Here is a 23,423-nt window from a genome sequence, read left to right on the forward strand (position 1 = left end):
GTTCAATTGAGAGTTTAGCAAATACGTTACTATAACTTGTGATCTTACTTTTGTTTCTAAAGGTATTCTGCTCCACTTTATGTTGATATAACAAAAACAGTCATTAAGGAAGGTGAAGAACAACTTCAAACTCAGCATCAGAAAACTTTTATAGGAAAAATTCCAATTATGTTGCGTTCAACTTATTGCCTGTTGAATGGCTTAACAGATCGTGATCTTTGTGAGTTAAATGAATGCCCCTTGGATCCTGGTGGATATTTCATTATTAATGGATCAGAAAAGGTATAAGCATTATTTAAAGAAAATTATAATACCGTAATTAAGATTTAAGTTATGAAAGTTCAAATTAAAAAGTAAATTTGGATACAGAATAACCTGGAAGTGGTAATTGAATTATTTAGGGGGTGACAGCTAAACTTACGTAAACCAGAATTTTATTTAGCTATATATGATAAACACTAGAAATTTGGTGGTGTTTGAGCTTATGTGTTTCTGTGAAGCATTTATGTAAAATGGAGTTTGTAAAGTTCAAGAATTGATGTTTCAGTGAGCCCATGTGATCAGATTAAATTAAGATGCAGATTTTACTCTTCTTTCTACTTCAAAGACCTGTGGGTTTTATGGCATAACTTTTTTGTTGTCCATATAGGTTCTGATTGCTCAAGAGAAAATGGCAACAAACACAGTCTATGTGTTTGCCAAAAAGGATTCTAAATATGCCTACACGGGAGAGTGTAGATCATGTCTGGAGAATTCTTCACGACCCACCAGTACTATTTGGGTTAGCATGCTGGCAAGAGGGGGACAGGTATGGACTGGAATATGATACTGTTTGGATTTATTTATTTTTTTGTCTAGTCTTATAATTTATCAGACTGCATTCTTAGTCAAAAAAGTTTTTCTGGAGTATATTGTCAGTGTTATATGTAGGTGTTTTATTATTTACTTATTGCTAGTAGCAAATTACTCCAGTAGCAACATTTATCATCTCACAGTTTCTGTGAATCCAGAATGGGGGTGTGGCTTCACTGGGTCCTCTGGCTGAGCATCTCTTACAAGGCTGCAGTCAAGGTGTTTGCCTGACCTGCAGTCATGTTAATGCTCATTTCACATGGTTGTCTGCAGGATTCAGTTCTCTGTGGGCTGTTGAACTGAGAGACTCAGTTCTTTCCTGACTGTTGGCTGGAACCCTCAGTTCTTGGCCATGTGGTTCTCTTCCATGTAGCTGCTGACAACATGGCAGCTTGCTTCATCAGGGAGAGTAATTGACAGGAGCCATAGAGAGAACAAGCAAGATGGAAATCACAGACTTTTATAACTTAATCTTAGAAGCAGCATCCTATCATTTTTACCATGTTCTCTTTGTTAAATGTAAGCCGGTATGTTCATCCCATTGTCAAGGGGAGGGAATTGCACAAGGCAATAAGAGTAGTAGGTGGGAGTCCTTGGGCACCATCTTAGAAGCTGCCTACCACGGGTATGTTACTTGTAATAATAATACCTGGCCTTGGGGCGCCTGGGTGGCTCAGTCGGTTGAGCGTCCTACTCTTGATTTTGGCTCAGGTCATGATCTCAGGGTTGTGAGATTGAGCTCCGTGTTGGGCTCCCTGCTCATTGTGGTCTCTGTGCTCAATGCGGAGTCTACTGGACATTTCCTCTCCCTCTCCCACTGCCCCTCCGCACACTACTGGAGCATGCTCTCTCTCTCTTTCAAATAAATAAATAAATGAAGTCTTTTTTTTTTTTTTAAGGTTTTATTTATTTGACAGGGAGAGCACAAGCATGGGAAGCTGCAGAGGGAGAGAGAGAAGCAGGCTCCCCACTGAGCAGGGAGCCGGACTGGGGCTTGATCCCAGAACCTTGGGCTCATGACCTGAGTAGAAGGGAGACGCTTAACCAACTGAGCCACCCAGGCGCCCCAATAAATAAAATCTTTATAAAAAAAATAGGGTAGCCTTTCTTGAATATTTGCTGTGTGCCTGTTTTGTTACTCAGATTGCTTGATTTTATGTTTACAACTATCTTCTAAAGTAGTTGTAATTGCCTCTTTAATTTCAGGTACGGTTTTTATTATATTTTGTTTTGAATAAGTCATACATGCACATTAAAATAGTTCAAAAGTAGAAAAAAAGAGTATACTATCAAAAGTAGTCTTCCTTTGACCCTTCCTTTCCCCAGAGGCAGCTGCTTTTGATAATTTCTCATGAATCGGTTCAGAAATTATCTTAATGCAAAAAATACAAATGGGAGCATGTGATACACACTGTTTGAACTTTGCTGGTATCCTTTAAAAACATGTTTAGATGAGCACTTGATCATTATTTTGGAGCTGTTATATGCCATATGTAGATGTAGCATAATTTATTTAACCTTTTCCCTTTTGATGGACATTTAGGTTTCTACTCTTGTGCCTTGCAAACAGTCTTGTAGAGCCTAATACCACCTTTTTAAGTCTTACAAAAATGAAAAACTTGAAGATTAGAGCATTTTAACTACCTGAAGTTAAACACATATGTAGAATCGGTGTTTTAAAGAATTAAAATGATTTTTACTTGTAAATAGAGGTAGAATGGGGCCCAAGTACAAGTGTTTGGAAAAGATCTCAGGTGTAATTGATGTACAGTCTTTGTTGAGAAGCATTGGCCTAGATCATGAGCGCAAAGAAATGAAAACAGTATATTAAATTATCGTGGCAGCTATGGGCAAAATGAATGAATTAGAGGCAGAGAAAGGAAAATCATCTGGCGCACCTGACTGGCTCAGTTGGTAGAGCCTACAACTTTTTTTTTTTAAATTTTTTATTGTTATGTTAATCACCATACATTACATCATTAGTTTTAGATGTAGTGTTCCATGATTCATTGTTTGTGCATAACACTCAGTGCTCCATGCAGAATGTGCCCTCTTTAATACCCATCACCTGGCTAACCCATCCTCCCACCCCCCTCCCCTCTAGAACCCTCAGTTTGTTTTTCAGAGTCCATTGTCTCTCATGGTTCATCTCCCCCTCTGATTTCCCCCCCTTCATTCTTCCCTCCTGCTATCTTCTTCTTTTTTTTTTTTTTAACATATATTGCATTATTTGTTTCAGAGGTACAGATCTGTGATTCAACAGTCCTGCACAATTCACAGCACTTACCAGAGCACATACCCTCCCCAGTGTCTATCACCCAGTCACCCCATCCCTCCCACCCCACCCCCCACTCCAGCAACCCTCAGTTTGTTTCCTGAGATTAAGAATTCCTCATATCAGTGAGTTCATATGATACATGTCTTTCTCTGTTTGACTTATTTCGCTCAGCATAATACCCTCCAGTTCCATCCACGTCGTTGCAAATGGCAAGATCTCATTCCTTTTGATGGCTGCATAATATTCCATTGTGTGTGTGTGTGTGTATATATATATATATATATACATATATATATATATGTATATATATATATACCACATCTTTATCCATTCATCTGTTGATGGACATCTTGGTTCTTTCCATAGTTTGGCTATTGTGGACATTGCTGCTATAAACATTGGGGTGCACGTACCCCTTTGGATCCCTTTTTTTTTTTTTAAGATTTTATTTATTTGAGAAAGAGAGAATGAGAGACAGAGAGCACGAGAGGGAAGAGGGTCAGAGGGAGAAGCAGACTCCCGGCTGAGCAGGGAGCCCGATGTGGGACTTGATCTCAGGACTCCAGGATCATGACCTGAGCCGAAGGCAGTCGCTTAACCAACTGAGCCACCCAGGCACCCGAGCAAACAACTCTTGATCTCAGGGTTGTAGGTTTGAGTCCCACGTTGGGTGTAGAGATTATTTAAAAATCAAATCTTAAAAAAAAAAAATCTGGATTTAGTGATAAGTTTGATATATGAATCAATTAAGATTCTGTGGCTTCTGTCCTCAAGTTCTGGATAAAATAGAAGACTTCTAAGAATTGATTTTTAGAATGTAGTGAGTTCATTTTTTAGACAAAAGATTTTGTGGGAGTACGTGTTGTATGCGTTATTTTCTTATGTTTTGCTTATTCTGAAAAAGATCTATGCTGAAACAAATAATAGACTGAATGGAATAATTGACCTCTAAGTAGAAACAATCAAATGGCATTTGGAGTTAATGAGGGCAGAGGGTACAGGAAAAAGAGCAAGATGAAGGTTTGGATATCATTTATGAAGAGTGGTTAACTGAAAACCCGTAAGATGGAATAAGGTGTCTAAGGACCGAGGCCTGAATAGAAGGAGAGAGATGACAGAAATTGTTATTAGAAGGGACCATGATAACGTAGGGTTATGAGGCCAAGAGAAGATAGAGCTTAATATTAAAGAAGTATAATTGAAATGGAGAAGCCAGTTGTTTGTATGAAAGTGTAGGTTAGTAACTTATTTCTGTATGTGTGTACAGTTAAAGAGAAATTGGAAAAAATAAACTTGTGTGAAAGAGGCTGTTTGTTAATTTTGAAATATTACTCAAATGAGAGATATCTTACAGACCAGCTCTGAGATTGTTTTTCATTCGTTGCTTAGCTTTTTTCCCATATTTGTCCATATATATATATACCCCTCATGTCTGTTTTCCAGAGAGTTTGTGTGGCCTGTTTGTGTGTGTGTGTGTGTTTTGTGGGGGTTTTTTGGCCAGGGGAGAGGGTGTGGGATCAGTGTTCATATTCTTCTGTAGCCAGATGTCAATTCCAAATACAGTATTGGGTAATTCTAAGAGAATCTTGGCAGGCAGATAGTAGAGGATGGAAGTTCTCTCATGCCTAAATGATCAGCCTGTTCATAAAATTAGTAAACCTCTTCCATTGGTTTTGAAAAGCAGCCATAGGATGTTCCTTAAAGTATGCTGGTATATTTCCCTTGAAATACATACAATGAACATGTATATGAAATGATTCTCATGGTGTTTGTATGTGGCTCTGATCTCTTTGTACTGATATTCTAATGGTGTTTTATTTTATGTTTATTAGGGTGCAAAAAAGAGTGCTATTGGTCAACGCATTGTGGCAACCCTACCATATATCAAGCAGGAAGTTCCCATCATTATTGTGTTCAGAGCATTGGGTTTTGTGTCTGACAGAGATATTTTAGAGCATATTATTTATGATTTTGAAGATCCAGAGATGATGGAAATGGTAATGTGAAAGCAAAATGTATTTGCAGTGTTTTACAAGAGGTTTAAAGTTATTGTTGCTAATCTTAAAACATACTAGAAAGATGCTCTGAAGAGTAATTTAGCTGTCACAAATCCCATGCCATTTACTGTGTAGTGAAAGCCTAAATAGACATAAAAACTAGAGGCAGCCAGAGTTCACTGACAGTAGCAAGAAGAAACTGTAGTAAGGAAAATCATAAAAGCATACCAGTCTGGTGCAATTTAGTAAAAAAGGAAAATGAGTAGTTGAACCTTCTTCTTTTTTATTTTGAGATAATTTCAAACTTACAGAAAAGCTGGCACAGAACTCTTACATACTCTTCACCCAGATTCACTAGTTGGTACCTGTGCTACGTTTGATTTAGAATTCTATCTGTATACACACATTATTTTTTTCTAGACCATTTGAGAGTAAGTTTTAGGCATTGTGCCTTTTACTCCTAAATACTACAGTGTGTATTTCCTGAGAACCAAGACATTCATTACATATTCATAATACAGTTAGCAAAATCAGAACCTTTCACTTACCTTCAGAACTATTAAGCCATAGATCTTTAGGTTTTTGCCAGTTGTCTTGATAATGTCCTTAATGGCATTTTTTTCCTGGTTCAGAATCCATTCCAGGATTGTGTATTGCATGTCATTTTTATGTCTTTTCACACTTTTAAGTCTTTTGTTGCCTTTTTCCTCAGTGTTTCATAACATTGAAGTTTTTCAAGAGGATAGACCAGTTACTTTGTAGAATTTCCCTCTAAAAACAAAGGAATTTTTGTTTTGCAGTTGTTCGTTAAAATGTAAAAACCAAAAACCACTACTTTCTTTTTTTTATAATAGAATTATTTGTATTTTTTTTTTAGGAAGTATAATTGCCTGTATTGATGAATGGATTTTGTCAGAGATCTCTAGATCCTAAAGTGTATTCAAGTTCTAAGATTTTGTGGTTCTTTGGTTTTAAAAAAAAATTTGCATTTTCTATTAGGTACATAGGGATATTTAACGTGTTATAAATTAAAGTTACAGTTGACTTATTTTAGGGTGAAAATGTGAATTTGAAAGTAACTTTCATTTGAATTATCTGACAGGTGAAACCTTCTCTCGATGAAGCTTTTGTCATCCAGGAACAGAATGTTGCACTAAATTTCATTGGCTCAAGAGGGGCAAAGCCTGGTGTCACTAAAGAGAAAAGAATTAAATATGCAAAAGAAGTCTTACAAAAAGAAATGCTCCCTCATGTTGGTGTCAGTGATTTTTGTGAGACCAAAAAAGCTTATTTCTTGGGGTGTGTTAAATATTGTTTTAAGATTTTTGCCAAGATACCATTGAGATACAGTTTTTCTTAAAGTTAAAAATGTCAGAAATGTGTTTTTAACATGAGTTTTTTTAAAAGCCAAAAGCCATATGTTTTGTTTTTCACTTTTTTTTATTTTAAAGGTACATGGTTCATCGGTTGCTTCTAGCAGCCTTGGGTCGAAGAGAATTAGATGACAGGGATCACTATGGGAACAAAAGATTGGATCTTGCTGGGCCACTGCTTGCATTCTTATTTAGAGGGTAAGGAATGATAGAATGATATTGTTAAAAGTAGAGAAATTGCACTTCAGATTGATCATTGCACTAGTGGAGGTACTAAACTGTCTTGGTATCCATATTGGGTACATATGAAGTTAGCTACATTCTTTTTGCCACTTGTCCAGATTTTGTTCTGCTTCATGTTTGAGAATTTCAAGTTTGTGAGGACAGTTTATTACATTTTCTTTATTCTTCTGGTAGCTTTATAAGGTATTTGTCTTGATTTTCTAAGTACTGATGATACTGGAATTTTTAGTTCTGCTTTTGTGTTTTTGTTTTTTTAAGATTTTTATTTATTTATTTGACAGAGAAAGACACAGCGAGAGAGGGAACACAGGCAGGGGGAGTGGGAGAGGGAGAAACAGGCTTCCCTACGAGCAGGGAGCCCGATGCGGGGCTCGATTCCAGGACCCTGGGATCATGACCTGAGCCGAAGGCAGACTCTTAACGACTGAGCCACCCAGGGGCCCTCTGCTTTTGCGTTTTATAAAAACACAAAAACTGGAGGGAAATCTCTCAAAATATTAGCAGTATTGGTGTAATGTGAGTTTTATTTTTTTCATATGTCTTTGTTTTCCATATTTCCTATAATGAACAAGTAACACTTTTATAATCAGGAAAGTTATTTTTAAAAACAAAATATGTAGACAATTTAATAAAAGATAGCAGTGTTTCTACATACTGTTTTGTTTTTTTGGTAAAACATTTATTTGGGGCAAGTAGAGAGAGAGTGCACGAGCATGGGGTTGGGGGGAGGAAGGGCAGAGGGAGAGGGAGAAGCAGATTCCGCACTGAGCAGGTAGCCTGATGTGAGGCTTGATCCCAGGACCCTGAGATCATGACCTAAGTTGAAGGCAGACGCTTAACTGACTGAGCCACCCAGCCACCCCTACATATTCTGTTATTTAGTGCGTTGTAGATTAGTGTTTTTCAGCCTTTTGTTTTCACCCTACTAAGGAGTCTCTTTTGACATTTTTTCCCCTAGTTGCTCCCCTCATATATGTTTATGTACTGTAAGTACATCAGTGCTTTTTACATAAAAAGAGTATTAATACTTCCCTTCCTCCAACTACTTTCCTTCCCATTGTGGGCCATATTGTCCATACTGAGAATGCATGTTGTCGACCTTTACATATTTAAAACGATACCAATTTTATTTGGCAGTATGTTTAAGAATTTGCTTAAAGAAGTGCGGATCTATGCACAGAAGTTTATTGATCGAGGAAAGGATTTTAACTTGGAATTGGCAATTAAAACAAGGATTATATCTGATGGCCTAAAATATTCTTTAGCTACGGGAAACTGGGGTGACCAAAAGAAAGCTCATCAAGCCAGAGCTGGAGTATCTCAGGTAGGACATTGACTGTGACCGCAAGTTTTATAGGAAAATTTTGTGCGACTAATAGATCCTTTCATTCATTGAATATAAGTTATTTTGCTTTTTTTTTTTTTCTCTCAGGTATAGTAGCACTGGGCGATTTTGAATTACGAAAATGGAATTTTTCTTAAATTAGCTGTTAGCACTACTTAAGAGAGATTAAGGTTTTGGCTTGCATTTAAGATAGTTAATAAAGTAGTGTAGCTGCTTGGGAGATAAGACGGTCCATGTTAGTGAAATTTGTATGTTTCCAGAGCTCCATGTTAGATGCTGACCCAGAGAATAAATGGGTATTCCCTTCCTTTGATGAAAAGTACAGTACAATGTTGACCCATGAACAATGTGGGGGTTTGGGGCGTCAGCTCCTATGAAACTAACATCCTGGTGATTGGAGGTGATCGTAAACAAAGTATTTATGTGGGATGTTAGAACTGTACATCACATATTTGCCATCCCTGCGGTAAGGGGCACTAAAGTTATGGGGTGAATGATATTATTCAGGGAAAGGGAGAAAAGAGGGATAGGGAAAGTTTGACAGTTGATTATAGGTAAAAATGTGACTTTGCCTCATTCTGTTATTTGCCAAAAATGTGATAATATGAGTAACAGAAATGCCCAAACTTAAAGATTTGCTATTGTTTTCTAGGTGTTAAACCGCCTGACTTTTGCATCTACTCTTTCTCACCTGCGTCGTTTAAATTCACCTATTGGTAGAGATGGCAAGCTAGCAAAACCAAGACAGTTGCATAATACATTGTGGGGAATGGTGTGTCCTGCTGAGACTCCAGAGGTAATACATTAGAATTTACATTCAGGACAAAAAGTCTACCAATAATTCTGTAGGGTATGTAATTACTTGTAGGAGTAAGTAATTATGCTATGTGGTTTTGGAACTAATGTTTATTTATGATTTTGTTTTCAGAAAGTGAGAGTAAATCCTGAAATCAAATTGAAGGAAAAATGTTTACGGAAAAGAATTTTGATAGGCATGTTAAATCAGTGTGATTTATTTTTTTGTTTATTCCTAGGGCCATGCTGTAGGACTTGTGAAGAATTTAGCCCTGATGGCTTATATTTCGGTTGGATCTCAACCTTCTCCCATTCTGGAATTTTTAGAAGAATGGAGTATGGAAAATTTAGAAGAAATTTCTCCTGCAGCTATTGCTGAGTGTGTATAGATGTGATTTCTTTCTTTCTTCCTTTCTTCCTTTCCTTTCCTTTCCTTTTTTCTTTTCTTTTCTTTTTTAAGATTTTATTTATTTAACAGAGTGAGAGAGCACAAGCAGGGGGAGCAGTAGAGGGAGAGGGAGAAGTAGGCTCCCTGCAGGGCAGGGAGCCCGATGCAGGGCTCAATCCCAGGACACTGGGATCATGACCTGAACTGAAGGCAGATGCTTAGCCGACTGAGCCAGCCAGGCGCCCAAATGTGATTTCTTTTTTGAAACTATTGTTAATCTTTGGTTGTTGCTTAATATAGAGTTACTAACTGCAAAATGCTTTTGGTTTCACATTTTAGTGCAACCAAGATTTTTGTTAATGGCTGCTGGGTTGGAATACATAAAGATCCTGAACAACTTATGAACACCCTAAGGAAACTGCGACGTCAGATGGACATCATTGTGTCTGAAGTGAGTCTTAAGTAAGAGTGCATGATCCTGTGGGATTGCTAAAAAAGGCATAAGATTAGTGACAGTTTTCTTTGCATTGGCATCTTTAACTGCTTTTCCTTATAGAATGCATTGTCAAAAGTCTAGGTTATGTTTGAGCTAAATTTAATTATAAGGTATTGCTTGCTTTAATGTTTTAGGTATATGCTTCTAAAAATTTGACATGTAATTTAAATTATATTTTAGAACTCAAAGTACATTTTATTTTATTTTATTTTTAAGATTTATTTATTTATTTACTAGAGAGAGAGAGCATGAGAGGGGGGGAAGGGCAGAGGGAGCAGCAGACTCCCCACCAAGCAAGGAGCCCGATGTGGGACTCGATCCCAGGACTCCAGGATCATGACCTGAGCCGAAGGCAGTCGCTTAACCAACTGAGCCACCCAGGCGCCCTCAAAGTATATTTTAAAGTAAAAGGAATTCTTTTGAGGATCTTCTTGTAAAGTTGACAATAATGCTTTTGAAAAGAGAATAATGATCTCTGATTTTTCCTTTTGTCTGAATCTAGAGTTTTTTTTTTTTTTAAGATTTTTAAAATTTATTTGACAGAAACAAAGCGAGAGAGGGAACACAAGTAGGGGGAGTGGGAGAGGGAGAAGCAGGCTCCTTGCTGAGCAGGGAGCCCAATGGTGGGCTCGATCTCAGGACCCTGGGATCATGACCTGAGCTGAAGGCAGACCCTTAACAACTGCACCACCCAGGCGCTCCTCCTTTTTTTTTTTTTTTTTAAGATTTTATTTATTTGAGAGAGCGCACAAGTGGGGTGGAAGGGTAGAGGGAGAAGGAGAAGCACACTCCCCGTTGAGCAGGGAGCCTGTCTTGGGGCTCAGTCCTAGGACTCTGGGATCATGACCTGAACTGAAATCAAGAGTTGGACGCTCAACTAACTGAGCCACCCAGGCACCCAGAGATTCATTCTTAAAATGTGATACACCTCTATAAAGATTTTTATATTTAGGTGGATATTGAAGTGCTTTGGGATTAGGATAGTTTTTTTTTAAAGCATTAATATATATTATATGAGCTTTATTACTACCTTAAATAGGACTTTTGCTTTTAGTGTACTGTATTAAGGGATATGGCTTGGTCTTTTGATTCCCTTAAATCTATACTGTGGATTCTGTCTAGGTGTCTAGGTGAAAGTGGGTGTTTGGAGAGAAACGGTAACACATTTAAGCCAGTAGCTGATCTCTTTTCTACGTAGCTGAGCAGGGAAGAGTTTGGTTGCTCCAGGCTTTCCTGTAGCAGACAGACCCTGGGTTTTGAACCAGGAGTGTTCACAGCTTGAAGGCAGCAACAGCATGCTTCACTTGAGAGCAGGCAGGTCTAAGAGAAAGCCTAAGAACCAAAATTGGCTGTATTTTTTATGATTGAGAACTTTGGTAATACCATGTTTTTCTGCTAAGAGCCTTCTTCAGCTTTTCTGTGTTTTCTAGGGTAAAATTAAATTCTTCATGCTGTTTTAGGTCTCTCTACCTTTCCATGGTCCCATTCCCTTAACCTGGAATGTTTGTGCTCCTTGTGCCCCATTCCTCCTCAAAAATGAGCAATAGGGAAAAGGATTCTTATTACCTTTTTTTCAGGTAAATCTCACTTATTCTGCAAAACTTCTCTCTCTTTTTTTTAAAGATTTTATTGATTTGACAGAGAGAGACAGTGAGAGAGGGAACACAAGCAAGGGGAATGGGAGAGGGAGAAGCAGGTTTCCCGCTGAGCAGAGAGCCCGATGTGGGGCTCGATCCCAGGACCCTGGGATCAGGACCTGAGCTGAAGGCAGACGCTTAACTGACTGAGCCACCCAGGCACCCCTGCAAAACTTCTCTTAACTCTCGTCTCCTTCAGGATACCTTATCTGAACAACCCCCCTCCTGCCAGTTTAATTAGATCACAACTTGGCAAAGATTTTCTGGAAAGGCCCAGATACTAAATTAGGCTTTGTTTACATATACTCTCTGTTGTGTATTCACCTCTGCTGTTGTAGTGAAAAGCAGCCATAGGCAGTGTATAAACCAATAAAACAATTTATTTACAAAAATATATGGCAAGTGAGAATAGATTTGGCCTTTGACTCCCTGATTTAGATCTCTATGACTGTGTATAGTGTATATTTTACTTAAATGTTTTTGACAGAATGCTTGTCCCAGATAGTACCTATTGACTTATTTGCCTTCCTCACTCACCACAGCATTAGCTCCCCAGGGGGCAGGGTACATGTATTAATATGACTTTGTATTTTCAGCTGTGAGCATGGTACCTGACATATAGTAGACATTGTTTATTAAACATAGAAACTAACCCTGTGTCCTTGGACTAGGCACTTTAATATCCTGTTAGTGATTTTGGGAACCTCTAAATAAGTGGGAGAATTGTGTATATTTTCCTGAAGGAGTCTGGCACTTTTTCTTTTCCTTCATATTTTCTAACTACCAGAGGTCCTCATTTTACCCATTTCTGACTTTAGCCTTCTGTTGGACCTGTTAGGCTGTTCTGTCAGTAGTCTTCTCTGGACCTACTAAAGTATACTTGTTTCCTTTGGGGCTTTGAGGAGACACAGCTCACAATTTATGTTGTCCTGTTAAGACAACGAAACTATTTTATTAGGAATTCTCTAAGGATTCAAGGCAATGCATTTGAAAGCAATGTCTTTTCTAGGAATGGATAGTACCACTGATGGTGTTTCTGCTCAAAGACATAGTGTTTCTCCTCAGATTGTTTTTTAAGGACAGGAAGTGAGCTAAAGGTATAGAACATTTTCTATATAATGGCTTTTGACTTACTAATTTGGAGACCTTGATGTTTTTGATCAAGCTTTTATGATTTACTCTTATTTTTAAACCCAGTAATCTAAATCTTTTCCTTTCTTAAATAAACCCAATCTTTAATAAAAGTACCAAGGTGTGATTTTACTCTCTTAAAGTACTTTTGTTGGAGAAATACCAATCTGTTTTTCCATTTCCTAACTCATTGTCAATTCATTTCTCTAGTTGACTTCCAAGGTTATATATTAGATCTAGATAATTCATTGGAAATTCTTATTTCCTTTTTGACTTATTTCTTTGTAAATAGGTACTTCAAATTCTACAGTGCTTTTAGTAATTATTGTTTTTTATTGTAAATTTCCTTTTTTTTTTTTTTTTTAAAGCTGTACACCCCACATGGGGCTTGAACTCATGACCCCGAGATCAAGAGCTGCATGCTCTTCTGACTGAGCCAGCCAGGTGCCCCTGCCCAAAATATATTTTTATATTTTCTGGGAATGTATTTTCTAGTTCTCAGTAGAAATATCACATGAGATACATATGTAATTTAAATTTTTCTAGTAGCCTTGTTAAAAAAATTAGAAACATGAAAGTAATTTTATTTTATTTATTTATTTTTAAGATTTTTATTTATTTATTGAGCGAGAGAGAGAGAGAATGATAGAGAGCATGAGAAGGAGGAGGGTCAGAGGGAGAAGCAGACTCCCTGCTGAGCAAGGAGCCCGATGCGGGACTCGATCCTGGGACTCCAGGATCATGACCTGAGCTGAAGGCAGTCGCTTAACCAACTGAGTGAGCCACCCAGGCGCCCCCATGAAAGTAATTTTAATGATATATCTTACTTGACCTGATATATCCAAAATATTAAAATTTCAACATCTACTCAGTATGAAGGATTATTTATGAGAAATTTTACATTCTTTATTTTTGTGTGGTACTTTTTTTTTATTATTATAGTTAACATTCAGTATTACATTAGTTTCAGGTGTACAACAGTGATATGACAACTCTATACATTATGCTGTGCTCACCACAAATGTAGCTACCATCTGTCACCATACACGCTATTATAATGCCATTGACTATATTCCCTGCACTGTACCATTTATCCCTGTGACTTAATCATTCCATAACTGGAAGCCTGTACCTCTTACTTCCCTTTACCCTTTCCTGCCCATCCCCCCAGCTCCCTCACCTCTGGCAACCACCAATTTGTTCTCTGTCTTTATGGGTCTGTTTCTGCTTTGTTTATGTGGTATTGCCTTTGAAATCCACTTTGTAGTTTGTACATGTTGTACACTGCAGCCTATCTCAGTTCAGAATGAATGGCCACATTTCAAGTGTTAATAGTGACGTGTAGCTAGTGACTGCTGTATTGGACAGATAGACTATAATCCATTTGTTGGATAGGTAAGTGTCAGAAGTTGGGCTTATTACTGAGAAAGTATGATCAGTGCAAAGTGATATAGGGTTGGTTACTGAAAGGTTGCAAAGTGAAGTCTATGTTATTATCAAAGAGGCAAAATAAGGTGTTATATACTAGTGTTTGTGATGCCAAAAATATATTTTCTTCATTTTACTTTATCTTGCATGACATTGCCAGATATTATTCAGCTTTATAATTATCAGGGTTAAATATTTGTTCTTTAAAAATTTTAAATTATACCTAGGTTTTTAGTATATTGAACAATGATAAACTAAGAAACATTTGTCCATTTTATTTGATAATTGTTTGCTCTAGAAATTTATTAGGAATTTTATTGTATTTTTAGCTAAGTCGTAATGATACAGAGAAAATAAATTCATGAGACTGACTGTTTTGTCTTTTTACTTATAGGTTTCTATGATTAGAGATATTCGAGAGAGGGAGATTCGGATCTATACAGATGCAGGCCGTATTTGTAGGCCACTTCTGATTGTAGAAAAACAAAAGCTACTTTTGAAGAAGAGACATATTGATCAATTGAAAGAGAGAGAATATAACAACTACAGGTAAGAACATGCAGTCAGAAAAAAATTGAGATATAATTCACATGCCATAAAATTAACCATTTTAAAATATTACAGTTCAGTGGTTTTTAGTATATTCATAAGATTGTAAAAAAAAAAAAAAAAAAAAAGATTGTGCATCTGTCACCACTACCTAATTCCAGAACATTCTTACTGCCCCCCAAAAGAAACTATTAGCAGTCACATTTGTTTTTCTTGATTTTTGTCATCAAGTAAGGGACTTGTAGGGTTTTGTTTAAGAATAAAAGTCTTTGTGACCTGTTAAAGTCTAATAATAAGAAATAACATATAATATAAGTTATGTATATGTAACATGGATAATATAATAGTAAGTAAAAAACTTAATAAAAAGGTGAACCTGCTTTAAAACTTATTTTTAATAGTTGAATGTATATGTTTTATTGTAAAAAAATTTCAAACAACATATATAATGAAAAATATATAAAAGCCCCCAATTCATATTTTCCTCTTAAAAAGTAAGTAACCCAGGGGCGCCTGGGTGGCTCAGTTGGTTAAGCGACTGCCTTCGGCTCAGGTCATGATCCTGGAGTCCCGGGATCGAGTCCCGCATCGGGCTCCCTGCTCGGCAGGGAGTCTGCTTCTCCCTCTGACCCTCCTCCCTCTCATGCTCTCTGTATCTCATTCTCTCTGTCTCAAATAAATAAATAAAATCTTTAAAAAAAAAAAAAAAAGTAAGTAACCCATACCCATATATTCACAAATAATTCCCTTTATTTATTTATTTATTTAAAAAGATTTTAATTAATCTCTACACTAGTGTGGAGCTTGAACTCAAAATCCCAAGATAAGAGTCGTATGGTCCACTGACAGAGCCAGCCAGGCACCCCCAAATAGTTCCCTCTAGGACAAAGCAAGACAAACTAATAGTAATATTTATAGGACCACACTTCATGTGTATTGTTTAGTAATTTGCATTTTTTTTCCACTATTAATAATAATATACCTGTTTTGGAACTTTTTCTGTATCTGTACATGTAGATATGGGAATACTCTTTGTTAAGTAGTAAGCTTAGTTAAAATACTTCAGTAAATAAGGAAATAAAGTGAATTCTTCTCTTTTAGTTGGCAGGATCTTGTGGCCAGTGGGGTAGTAGAATACATTGATACTCTGGAAGAAGAAACAGTGATGCTCGCAATGACTCCAGATGATTTACAGGAGAAAGAAGTAGCTTATTGTTCCACATATACACACTGCGAGATTCATCCGTCAATGATTCTTGGTGTCTGTGCATCTATTATTCCCTTTCCTGATCATAACCAGGTTGGTAGCAGTTTTTAACTTCTGGTTTGTGAGGAATTGGGGGAAGTAGATAAAAACTAGATTGATCTGTAGTTTTTCCTAAAGAAAAGCGTGCTGATGAAAGGACTATGAACTCCTATGAAATCTGCATTAAATATACTTACTTTTTGTTTCACTGTTAGGAGCCAGAGTTGATTATTCCAAATGGTTATCACTTACCTTTCAGAAAAAAAGCATAACCTTTTCCAACCATATTCCCGATTTACATAGTACCCTGAAGTTTGTTCCTTTAGAAGTAATTAAATTTTCATTGATTCTGCTTTTCATTTCTACTTTAGTCCCCTAGAAACACATATCAGTCTGCTATGGGTAAGCAGGCTATGGGAGTTTATATCACCAACTTCCATGTTCGTATGGATACATTGGCCCATGTTCTGTATTATCCTCAAAAACCACTTGTGACTACACGGTCTATGGAATATCTACGATTTAGAGAGCTGCCAGCAGGTATGTTCAGTTTTGCTCTTCAGTTTTTAAGATCCTGTCTTAAAAGTGCTTAAGGCACTTTTCTGGGTGCTTGGGAGGGTTAATAAAATACATATGACACAGCATCTATTCTCTCAGAATTTATATTGTGGGAAACAACACAATAAAGAGATAGATACGTGGAAAGTGTTACGATGAAGTACAGGAAATGATTGATTCCTACTGGAAATCTAGAGCCAGTTTCACAGGGGAGGTGGCGTTGTAGACTAGCATAAAGTTGATGAAAGGGCGTTTGAATTTGAGAGATGGGTTGAGGAAGGGCTTAGATGCAAGAATGTATGCGATAGGGAAATAGCAGTAGTCATGGCACTTTAGTATGACTGGAGTGTAAGTGCACTAGTCTCTCATAGTGTGGAGAGAGCAGGTTGAATTTTGAGAATGAAGACTCATCCAGCCTTTTGGAGCAAGGAAGTAATACAAATAGAAATTTATTTTAGGAATATCATTCTGGCAGTTGATGCAGATTACAGTCATGTATGGTATTGGAAGGGGATAATTTAGAGGTTTTTGCTGTGGTCTAAATAAGAATTGGTAAGGTCCTTAAGAAATGAAGAGTAGAGGATGAATGCCTGTTGGAATACCCTTGATGGGACTTGATTAATTGGATGTGGAGTGATGAAGGGAGGGAAGATAGGAATTGGAAATATTGTTGGCGTTCATGGCTTCCGTGATCAAGAAGAGAGTGATACTCTTAATAAGATTGGGAGCACATTAGAAGGAAGAGGTTTTAGAGGTAAGATAATAAATTCAGTTTTCAGCATGTTGATTTTGAATTGCTGCCCTAAGAAATTTTTTTTTTAAGATTATTTATTTATTTATTTGTGAGAGAGCCAGAGTGTGTGCACATTAGCGGGAGGGAGGGGCAGAAGCAGAGGGAGAAGAAGAAGCACACTCCCCACTGAGCAGGGGCGGGGCTGGATTCCAGGACCTGAAATCATGACCTGAGCTGAAGGCAGACACTTAACCAACTGAGTCACCCAGGCGCCCCAGAAAAGATTTTCTTTCTTTTTTTTTTTTAAGATTTTTTTTTATCTGAGAGAATGAGCAGGGAGAGGAGCAGAGGGAGAGGGAGAAGCAGACTCCCTGCTGAGCAGGGAGCCCCATGCAGGGCTTGATCCCAGGACCCTGGGATCATGACCTGAGCTGAAGGCAGATGCTTAACTGACTGAGCCACCCAGGTGCCCCCAGAAAAGATTTTCTAATAGTTGTAAATGTGGTTTGGAAGAAGGTCAAATCTAGAGCTGCGAAGTTATTGATAAGTTAGTGATAAGTTTGGAATACCATGAAATTGTTGAGGGAAATTCAAAGTGAGAATATAAACCCAGAAACAGAACTTTAGGCACCAGGAAAAGAAATGAGAAGAGATTTGAGATACAACTGATTAGGAGAATCAGGAATTTGCAGGAGGAGATTCTTAAGGAGACTGGACAACAGGTAAAATGGTGCAGAGAAATCTAAAGGGTAGGGAAGCGTTGAATGTTAAAGGAGGCAGCATAGTTCTTTGGCATAGCTGTTTTCTTACCTTATTAGTAGTAGGATTTTGGCTTTAACTCTGCATAATGTTATTTATTTAGTAGAATTTGCTTTGTAAATAGTAGCCTTAAATTATTAACTGTACTGGGGATCTTAACATTTTGATGGCAAATTCTCATAGGTTAGAATGATTTATTTTCATAGTCCTCCACAAGGGGTTACTCTTGTCTAGGAAAACACGGTCTGTTAGGTTGCCTACAATGTGCTCCTATCTTTGGAGGATGTTCGCACTGTTGTGTTTTCTTCAACATTTAGCTAATAGTTTCTTTATGGCTAGAGGAAAAAAAGAAATACAGGTAAAGGATTAGATTTGAAATAAAATGTTCTTCTGATACTGGAAAAAGTGCATGCAGTCATGGCTGGTAGGGACTACACATGCTTTTCAGTTCTGTTACGGCTTCATGCCTTAATCACATTATCTATTCTAAAAACTGTATTTTGAGATAATTTCAAACTGATAGAAAAGTTGTGAGATTAGTACAAAGAACTTCTGTATACTCTTCATCCAGATTTCCTATTTCACATTTTACCACATTTGCCTTATTCTTTCCCTTTCTCTTCCTGAACCATTGGAGAGTAAGTTGTAGACGTGAAGCCACATCACTTTTTAATTCTTCAGTGAATGTTTCCTAAAAACAAGGACATTCTCCACAGTACCACAGTCAGAATCAGGAGGTTAACATTGATATCCATCTAGTGGGCAATCCTTAGTTCAAATTTTGCCAGTTGTCCTGATAATGTCCTTTATGGGTCTAGGATCTAATCTAGGATTGTGCATTGCATTTAGTTGCATGTCTCTTTAGTCTCCTCAGGGTGGAACAGTTCTTTAATTTTTCCTTGTCTCTTATGACTTTGATGTTTTTGAAGCATTTAGGCAAGTTATACTTTGTACATTGTCTCTCAGTTTGCCTTTGACTGTTTCCCCATGATTGTATTCAGGTTATGAATTTTTGGCAGGACTAGCAAAGAAGTGTGCTGTTTTATCATTGCATCATATCAGGAGGCACATGCTGTCTATATGTCCCATTAATAGTGACTTTTAACTTTTATCATGTGATTAAGATGGTGTCTGTCAGATTTTTCCATTTTTTGTTAATTATAAGTATTTTGTAAGTCATAGTAAATAAGTCACAGTAAATAAGTCTTTTGTGAAGAGATACTTTGAGACGATATAAATATTCTGTTCCTTGTGAGCCACTAGTTTAGCATGATGATTGTTGCCAAATGATTTTTCTAATTCCATCATTCCTTCCATTTTGATGCTAAAATTTTCCCAGATTTTCCAGTGGGAACAGCTTCAAGATGACTCCTGATAGGTCCTTCATCCTTCTTTACATACTTGTATTTTGTGCTTTCCTTAAACCTGGACTCAGCCATTTCTCCTTTCAGTGAGGATAGTATTTGGAAACCAAAGTGTGGGTGCTAAGTGTGCTTCTTGCTATTAGAATATCATCATTTCTAGGGCTTCTCAGCTGATAACCTAGGAAAACCATGTATGCACATACTGCCCCCCCCCCGCCACTTTGTCTATTTTTATGACTACATTTCAAAGAAACATGAATTCACACTAGTATCTCCTATCTCAGTCCAACACCGGAGTGTTTATTTTAGAACTCCGTTTTCTGATAAGGAGAAATCTGGTTCCCACTGGCCTCAGTTTCTTTACTTATTTGCTCACTCTGTTGATGTAACCAATCTCCTGACCTCCTGGCTGAATTATTGGCCCTGGCCTTGTCTTATATGCCAGCTACATTGGCCAAATTCTGAGCCCTGACCGAGGGGTTGGGGCTAATCAAGTTATTTTAAGGAATGTCTTTTTTTTTTTTTTTTTAAAGATTTTATTTATTTATTTGAGAGAGAGAGAATGAGAGAGAGCACATGAGAGGGGGGACGTCAGAGGGAGAAGCAGACTCCCTGCTGAGCAGGGAGCCCAATGCGGGACTCGATCCAGGGACTCCAGGATCATGACCTGAGCCGAAGGCAGTCGCTTAACCAACTGAGCCACCCAGGCGCCCAAGGAATGTCTTTTTGATGAGTATCATTCCTGTTTCTGTAGTGTACTGTTACCTTGGTTGACATCATCTGGGAGCAAAAATCCTTGTGACAGAATCTCATCTTGACTTAAAGTATGTCTAGAGATTTAGAGCTTCCTCGGTGCTGAGCTGAGGTTTGAAGTGGGTGAGAACAAAGTGGCAGGAAGGGTGTGAACCTGTCTTAACAGGTGGGTTGTAATCCTAGATTTCACATTTTTATAGTCCTTTAGCTCACAGATTATTTTTTTTTTTTAAGATTTATTTATTTTAGAGAGTGAGTGAAGGGGGGCAGAGGGAGAGAGAATCCTGAAGCAGACTCCTTGCTGAGTGCAGAGCCAGACTTGGGGCTCGATCCCAGGACCCTGACATCTTGACTTGAGCTGAAATCAAGAGTCAGCTGCTCAACCGACTGAGCCACCCAAGAGCCCCTTAGCTCACAGATATTTTTATCGAAGTTACTAATATTTATTGAGCATTGAGTTTGTGTGAAACACCATCCAGGTGCTTTACACATGTTATTTCTAAGGATCATAAAAGCATTTTGGTATTTTTTCAATTGCAAAATGAAAATAATAGTAGTACCTACCTCATAAAGCTTTTGTGATGATTAAATGGTTAAATCCGCTTAAAACTCATGGCTTAGTGCCTGGTAGTTAATAAGGGAGGAGTAAATGTTAACTGATTAGAAATAGCGGTGGTGGTATCATCTCTGTTTTACAACTGTGGAGACAGGATTCGAAAGGTTAAGTTATTTGCCCAAAGTTACACAACTTAAGAAATAGAATTCCAGAAATTAGACTCTGGCCTGTGTTTTTCCTTTTTGACCAAATGTAGACCTTTTCCTCCCATCTCTCTCTCTTGTGCCTTTTCTGTTACATTGCATCTTGATTTGGGGCTTTTAAGAAAAAACTATAAGAAGCATAATTAAGAAGTTAACCATTTTTAGCTAAATTTAGCTGATCTCTTAGTCTTGCCCAGATACCTTGGATAAAGGTTCTGGGAAGGAAGGGGCTGCCTCCTGGGCTCTAGTTGATGTAACATATGTGGGTGATCCAGGAATTGTCACAGAAGAGACAGGAAAGCCTCACAAGGCCAAGACAGTTGAGCACCTATAGGCTGCATCACCTGGAAAAAGGTGTGGGGCATAGGTGGTGCTCCACCAAAATGTGAGGACGTGCTGGGGATGTCTTGCCTGTTTAATGTATCACAGATGTGATATATGCCCTACTGCTGGCTTCCTTAGTAGTAGGATCATATCACATCTCCCAAGACCCTGAGATTTCTGCAAATTCCTCACTTTTCAGAGCCTCCCCTGCCTTTAGGAACCTGCATCTTTTTTTTTTTTTAATTTAATTTAATTTATTTATTTGAGAGAGAGAGAATGAGAGACAGAGAGCACGAGAGGGAAGAGGGTCAGAGGGAGAAGCAGACCCCTGCTGAGCAGGGAGCCCGATGCGGGACTCGATCCCGGGACTCCAGGATCATGACCTGAGCCGAAGGCAGTCGCTTAACCAACTGAGCCACCCAGGCGCCCAGGAACCTGCATCTTTATGTATTTTCCTTGCATTATGCTGCTTGATCATTTGTGAAACTTAAAATTCTTCTAGTTCTCCCAAAGAATCCACACAAAAGCATGGTGACCAATGTGGATGCTACTAAAGATTTCATAGAGGAAATCATTTAGATTTCAGGAGGAGCTTTCATTGCACACCTGAGGAGTGACTATGTATTTGACTTTTCTGATTCTCTGAAGGCCTTGCCTGCTACTAGGGTTTTATCCAGTGTCCACTTCCCTGACATTGCCCTTTCCTTGGAGAATTTCACACTCCTTTTCCTCCCCAAGCAGAGCATTTTAGCTTCAAATTTAAATATACAAACCCAGCAAGGTGCTCAGAAGAACAAATGCCCTCTTGTTAGTATGATTCTTCTTTTGTAGAGAGCAGTCAAGGTTATATTTAGCACAAAGTATTTAGTGTTATTTTTTAAAAGGGCTTGCAGCCACAAACTCCTACATGGTTAGGCAGGATTGGTGAGTTAAAGAGAGGTTTGCCTTTCCATTGGGGTTAGCTCTGTTCAGCTTCAGCTATGGTTGTGATGTGTATAAGTGGGCCCAGTGATGCCAGATCTGATTTTGTAAGAAAAGTTTGAATTCTAAGCTTTTGTGTAGATTTACTTTTTAAAGTGTTAGAAATGAATTCAAGTTAAAAACAAAACTCTGGGGGCACCTGGGTGGCTCAGTTGGAGGAGCGTGCAACTCTTGATCCCGGGGTTGTGAGTTTGAGTCCCCTGTTGGGTGTAGATACTACTTAAATATTAAAAAAAAAAAAAAAAAAGTATGGCAAGATTGAAACCATAGAAGTTATGGAAGACAGGAAGAGATGAAAAAGGAGAGGATTTGCTTTTGTAACTTTTTGTTTTTTTATTTTTTTCTCCATGTTTGTTTGTTTATTTTTAATTTTATTGTTATGTTAATCACCATACATTACATCATTAGTTTTTGATGTAGTGTTCCATGATTCATTGTTTGTGTATAACACCCAGTGCTCCATGCAGAACGTGCCCTCTTTAATACCCATCACCAGGCTAACCATCCTATCACCCCCCTCCCCTCTAGAACCCTCAGTTTGTTTCTCAGAGTCCATAGTCTCTCATGGTTCGTCTCCCCCTCCGATTTCCCCCCTCCTGCTATCTTCTTCTTCTTCTTTTTTTTTTAACATATATTATTTGTTTCAGAGGTACAGATCTGTGATTCAACAGTCCTGCACAATTCACAGTGCTCACCATAGCACATACACTCCTCAGTGTGTATCACCCAGACACCCCATCCCTCCCACCCCCCACCACTGTCCATCGACAGATGAATGGATAAAGAAGATGTGGTATATATATATACAATGGAATATTATGCAACCATCAAAAGGAATGAGACCTTGCCATTTGCAACGATGTGGTTGGAACTGGAGGGTGTTATGCTGAGCGAAATAAGTCATTCAGAGAAAGACATGTATCATATGACCTCACTGATATGAGGAATTCTTAATCTCAGGAAACTTTTTTCTTTTTTAAAAATTTTACTTATTTATTTGACAGAGAGAGACATAGCCAGAGAGGGAACACAAGCAGGGGGAGGGGGAGAGGGAGAAGCAGGCTTCCCTCTGAGCAGGGAGCCCGATGCGGGGCTCGATTCCAGGACTCTGGGATCATGACCTGAGCAGAAGGCAGACGCTTAACGACTGAACCACCCAGGCACCCCTGGTTTTGTAACTTGATGATCGTGATACAGTTGATGACAAAATTGTAGTTCGGAAATACCACACTATTAACATGCATAATTGTGAAGTGAAAAAGGCTCTTTCTAAACAAGAAATGCAGTCTGCTGGATCACAAAGAGGTCATAGAGGTGGATGTGGCTACTTCACGGGTGATGGAGGAAACTTCGGTGGAAAAGGAGGCTATGGTGGTGGCAGCAGAGGTAGTTATAGAGGATGGTGGCGATGGTAGTGGTGGTCCTGGTTATAGC

The 23,423-nt window shown here is 38.2% G+C and overlaps 1 protein-coding gene across 3 annotated transcripts in view; it reads left to right on the forward strand.

The window, feature by feature from the left end:
• The window catches only part of POLR2B (RNA polymerase II subunit B), a 47,693-nt gene that overhangs the window by 14,782 nt on the left and 9,488 nt on the right, over positions 1 to 23,423 (forward strand). For all 3 annotated transcript variants that reach the window (XM_064584547.1, XM_045881085.3, XM_045881086.3), the window contains 12 exons: positions 63 to 282; positions 650 to 808; positions 4,963 to 5,127; positions 6,230 to 6,426; positions 6,579 to 6,698; positions 7,881 to 8,067; positions 8,741 to 8,884; positions 9,123 to 9,262; positions 9,611 to 9,722; positions 14,358 to 14,512; positions 15,614 to 15,812; positions 16,130 to 16,298. In XM_064584547.1, coding sequence (XP_064440617.1) covers positions 63 to 282; positions 650 to 808; positions 4,963 to 5,127; positions 6,230 to 6,426; positions 6,579 to 6,698; positions 7,881 to 8,067; positions 8,741 to 8,884; positions 9,123 to 9,262; positions 9,611 to 9,722; positions 14,358 to 14,512; positions 15,614 to 15,812; positions 16,130 to 16,298 — 1,967 coding nt within the window. The remainder of the gene's footprint in view (positions 1 to 62; positions 283 to 649; positions 809 to 4,962; positions 5,128 to 6,229; positions 6,427 to 6,578; positions 6,699 to 7,880; positions 8,068 to 8,740; positions 8,885 to 9,122; positions 9,263 to 9,610; positions 9,723 to 14,357; positions 14,513 to 15,613; positions 15,813 to 16,129; positions 16,299 to 23,423) is intronic.

The sequence above is a fragment of the Mirounga angustirostris genome, unplaced genomic scaffold (genome assembly GCF_029215605.1).
Source record: "Mirounga angustirostris isolate CCGP_5_RB_7025 unplaced genomic scaffold, mMirAng1.0.hap1 SCAF_2, whole genome shotgun sequence".
Classification (NCBI taxonomy): Eukaryota; Metazoa; Chordata; class Mammalia; order Carnivora; family Phocidae; genus Mirounga; species Mirounga angustirostris.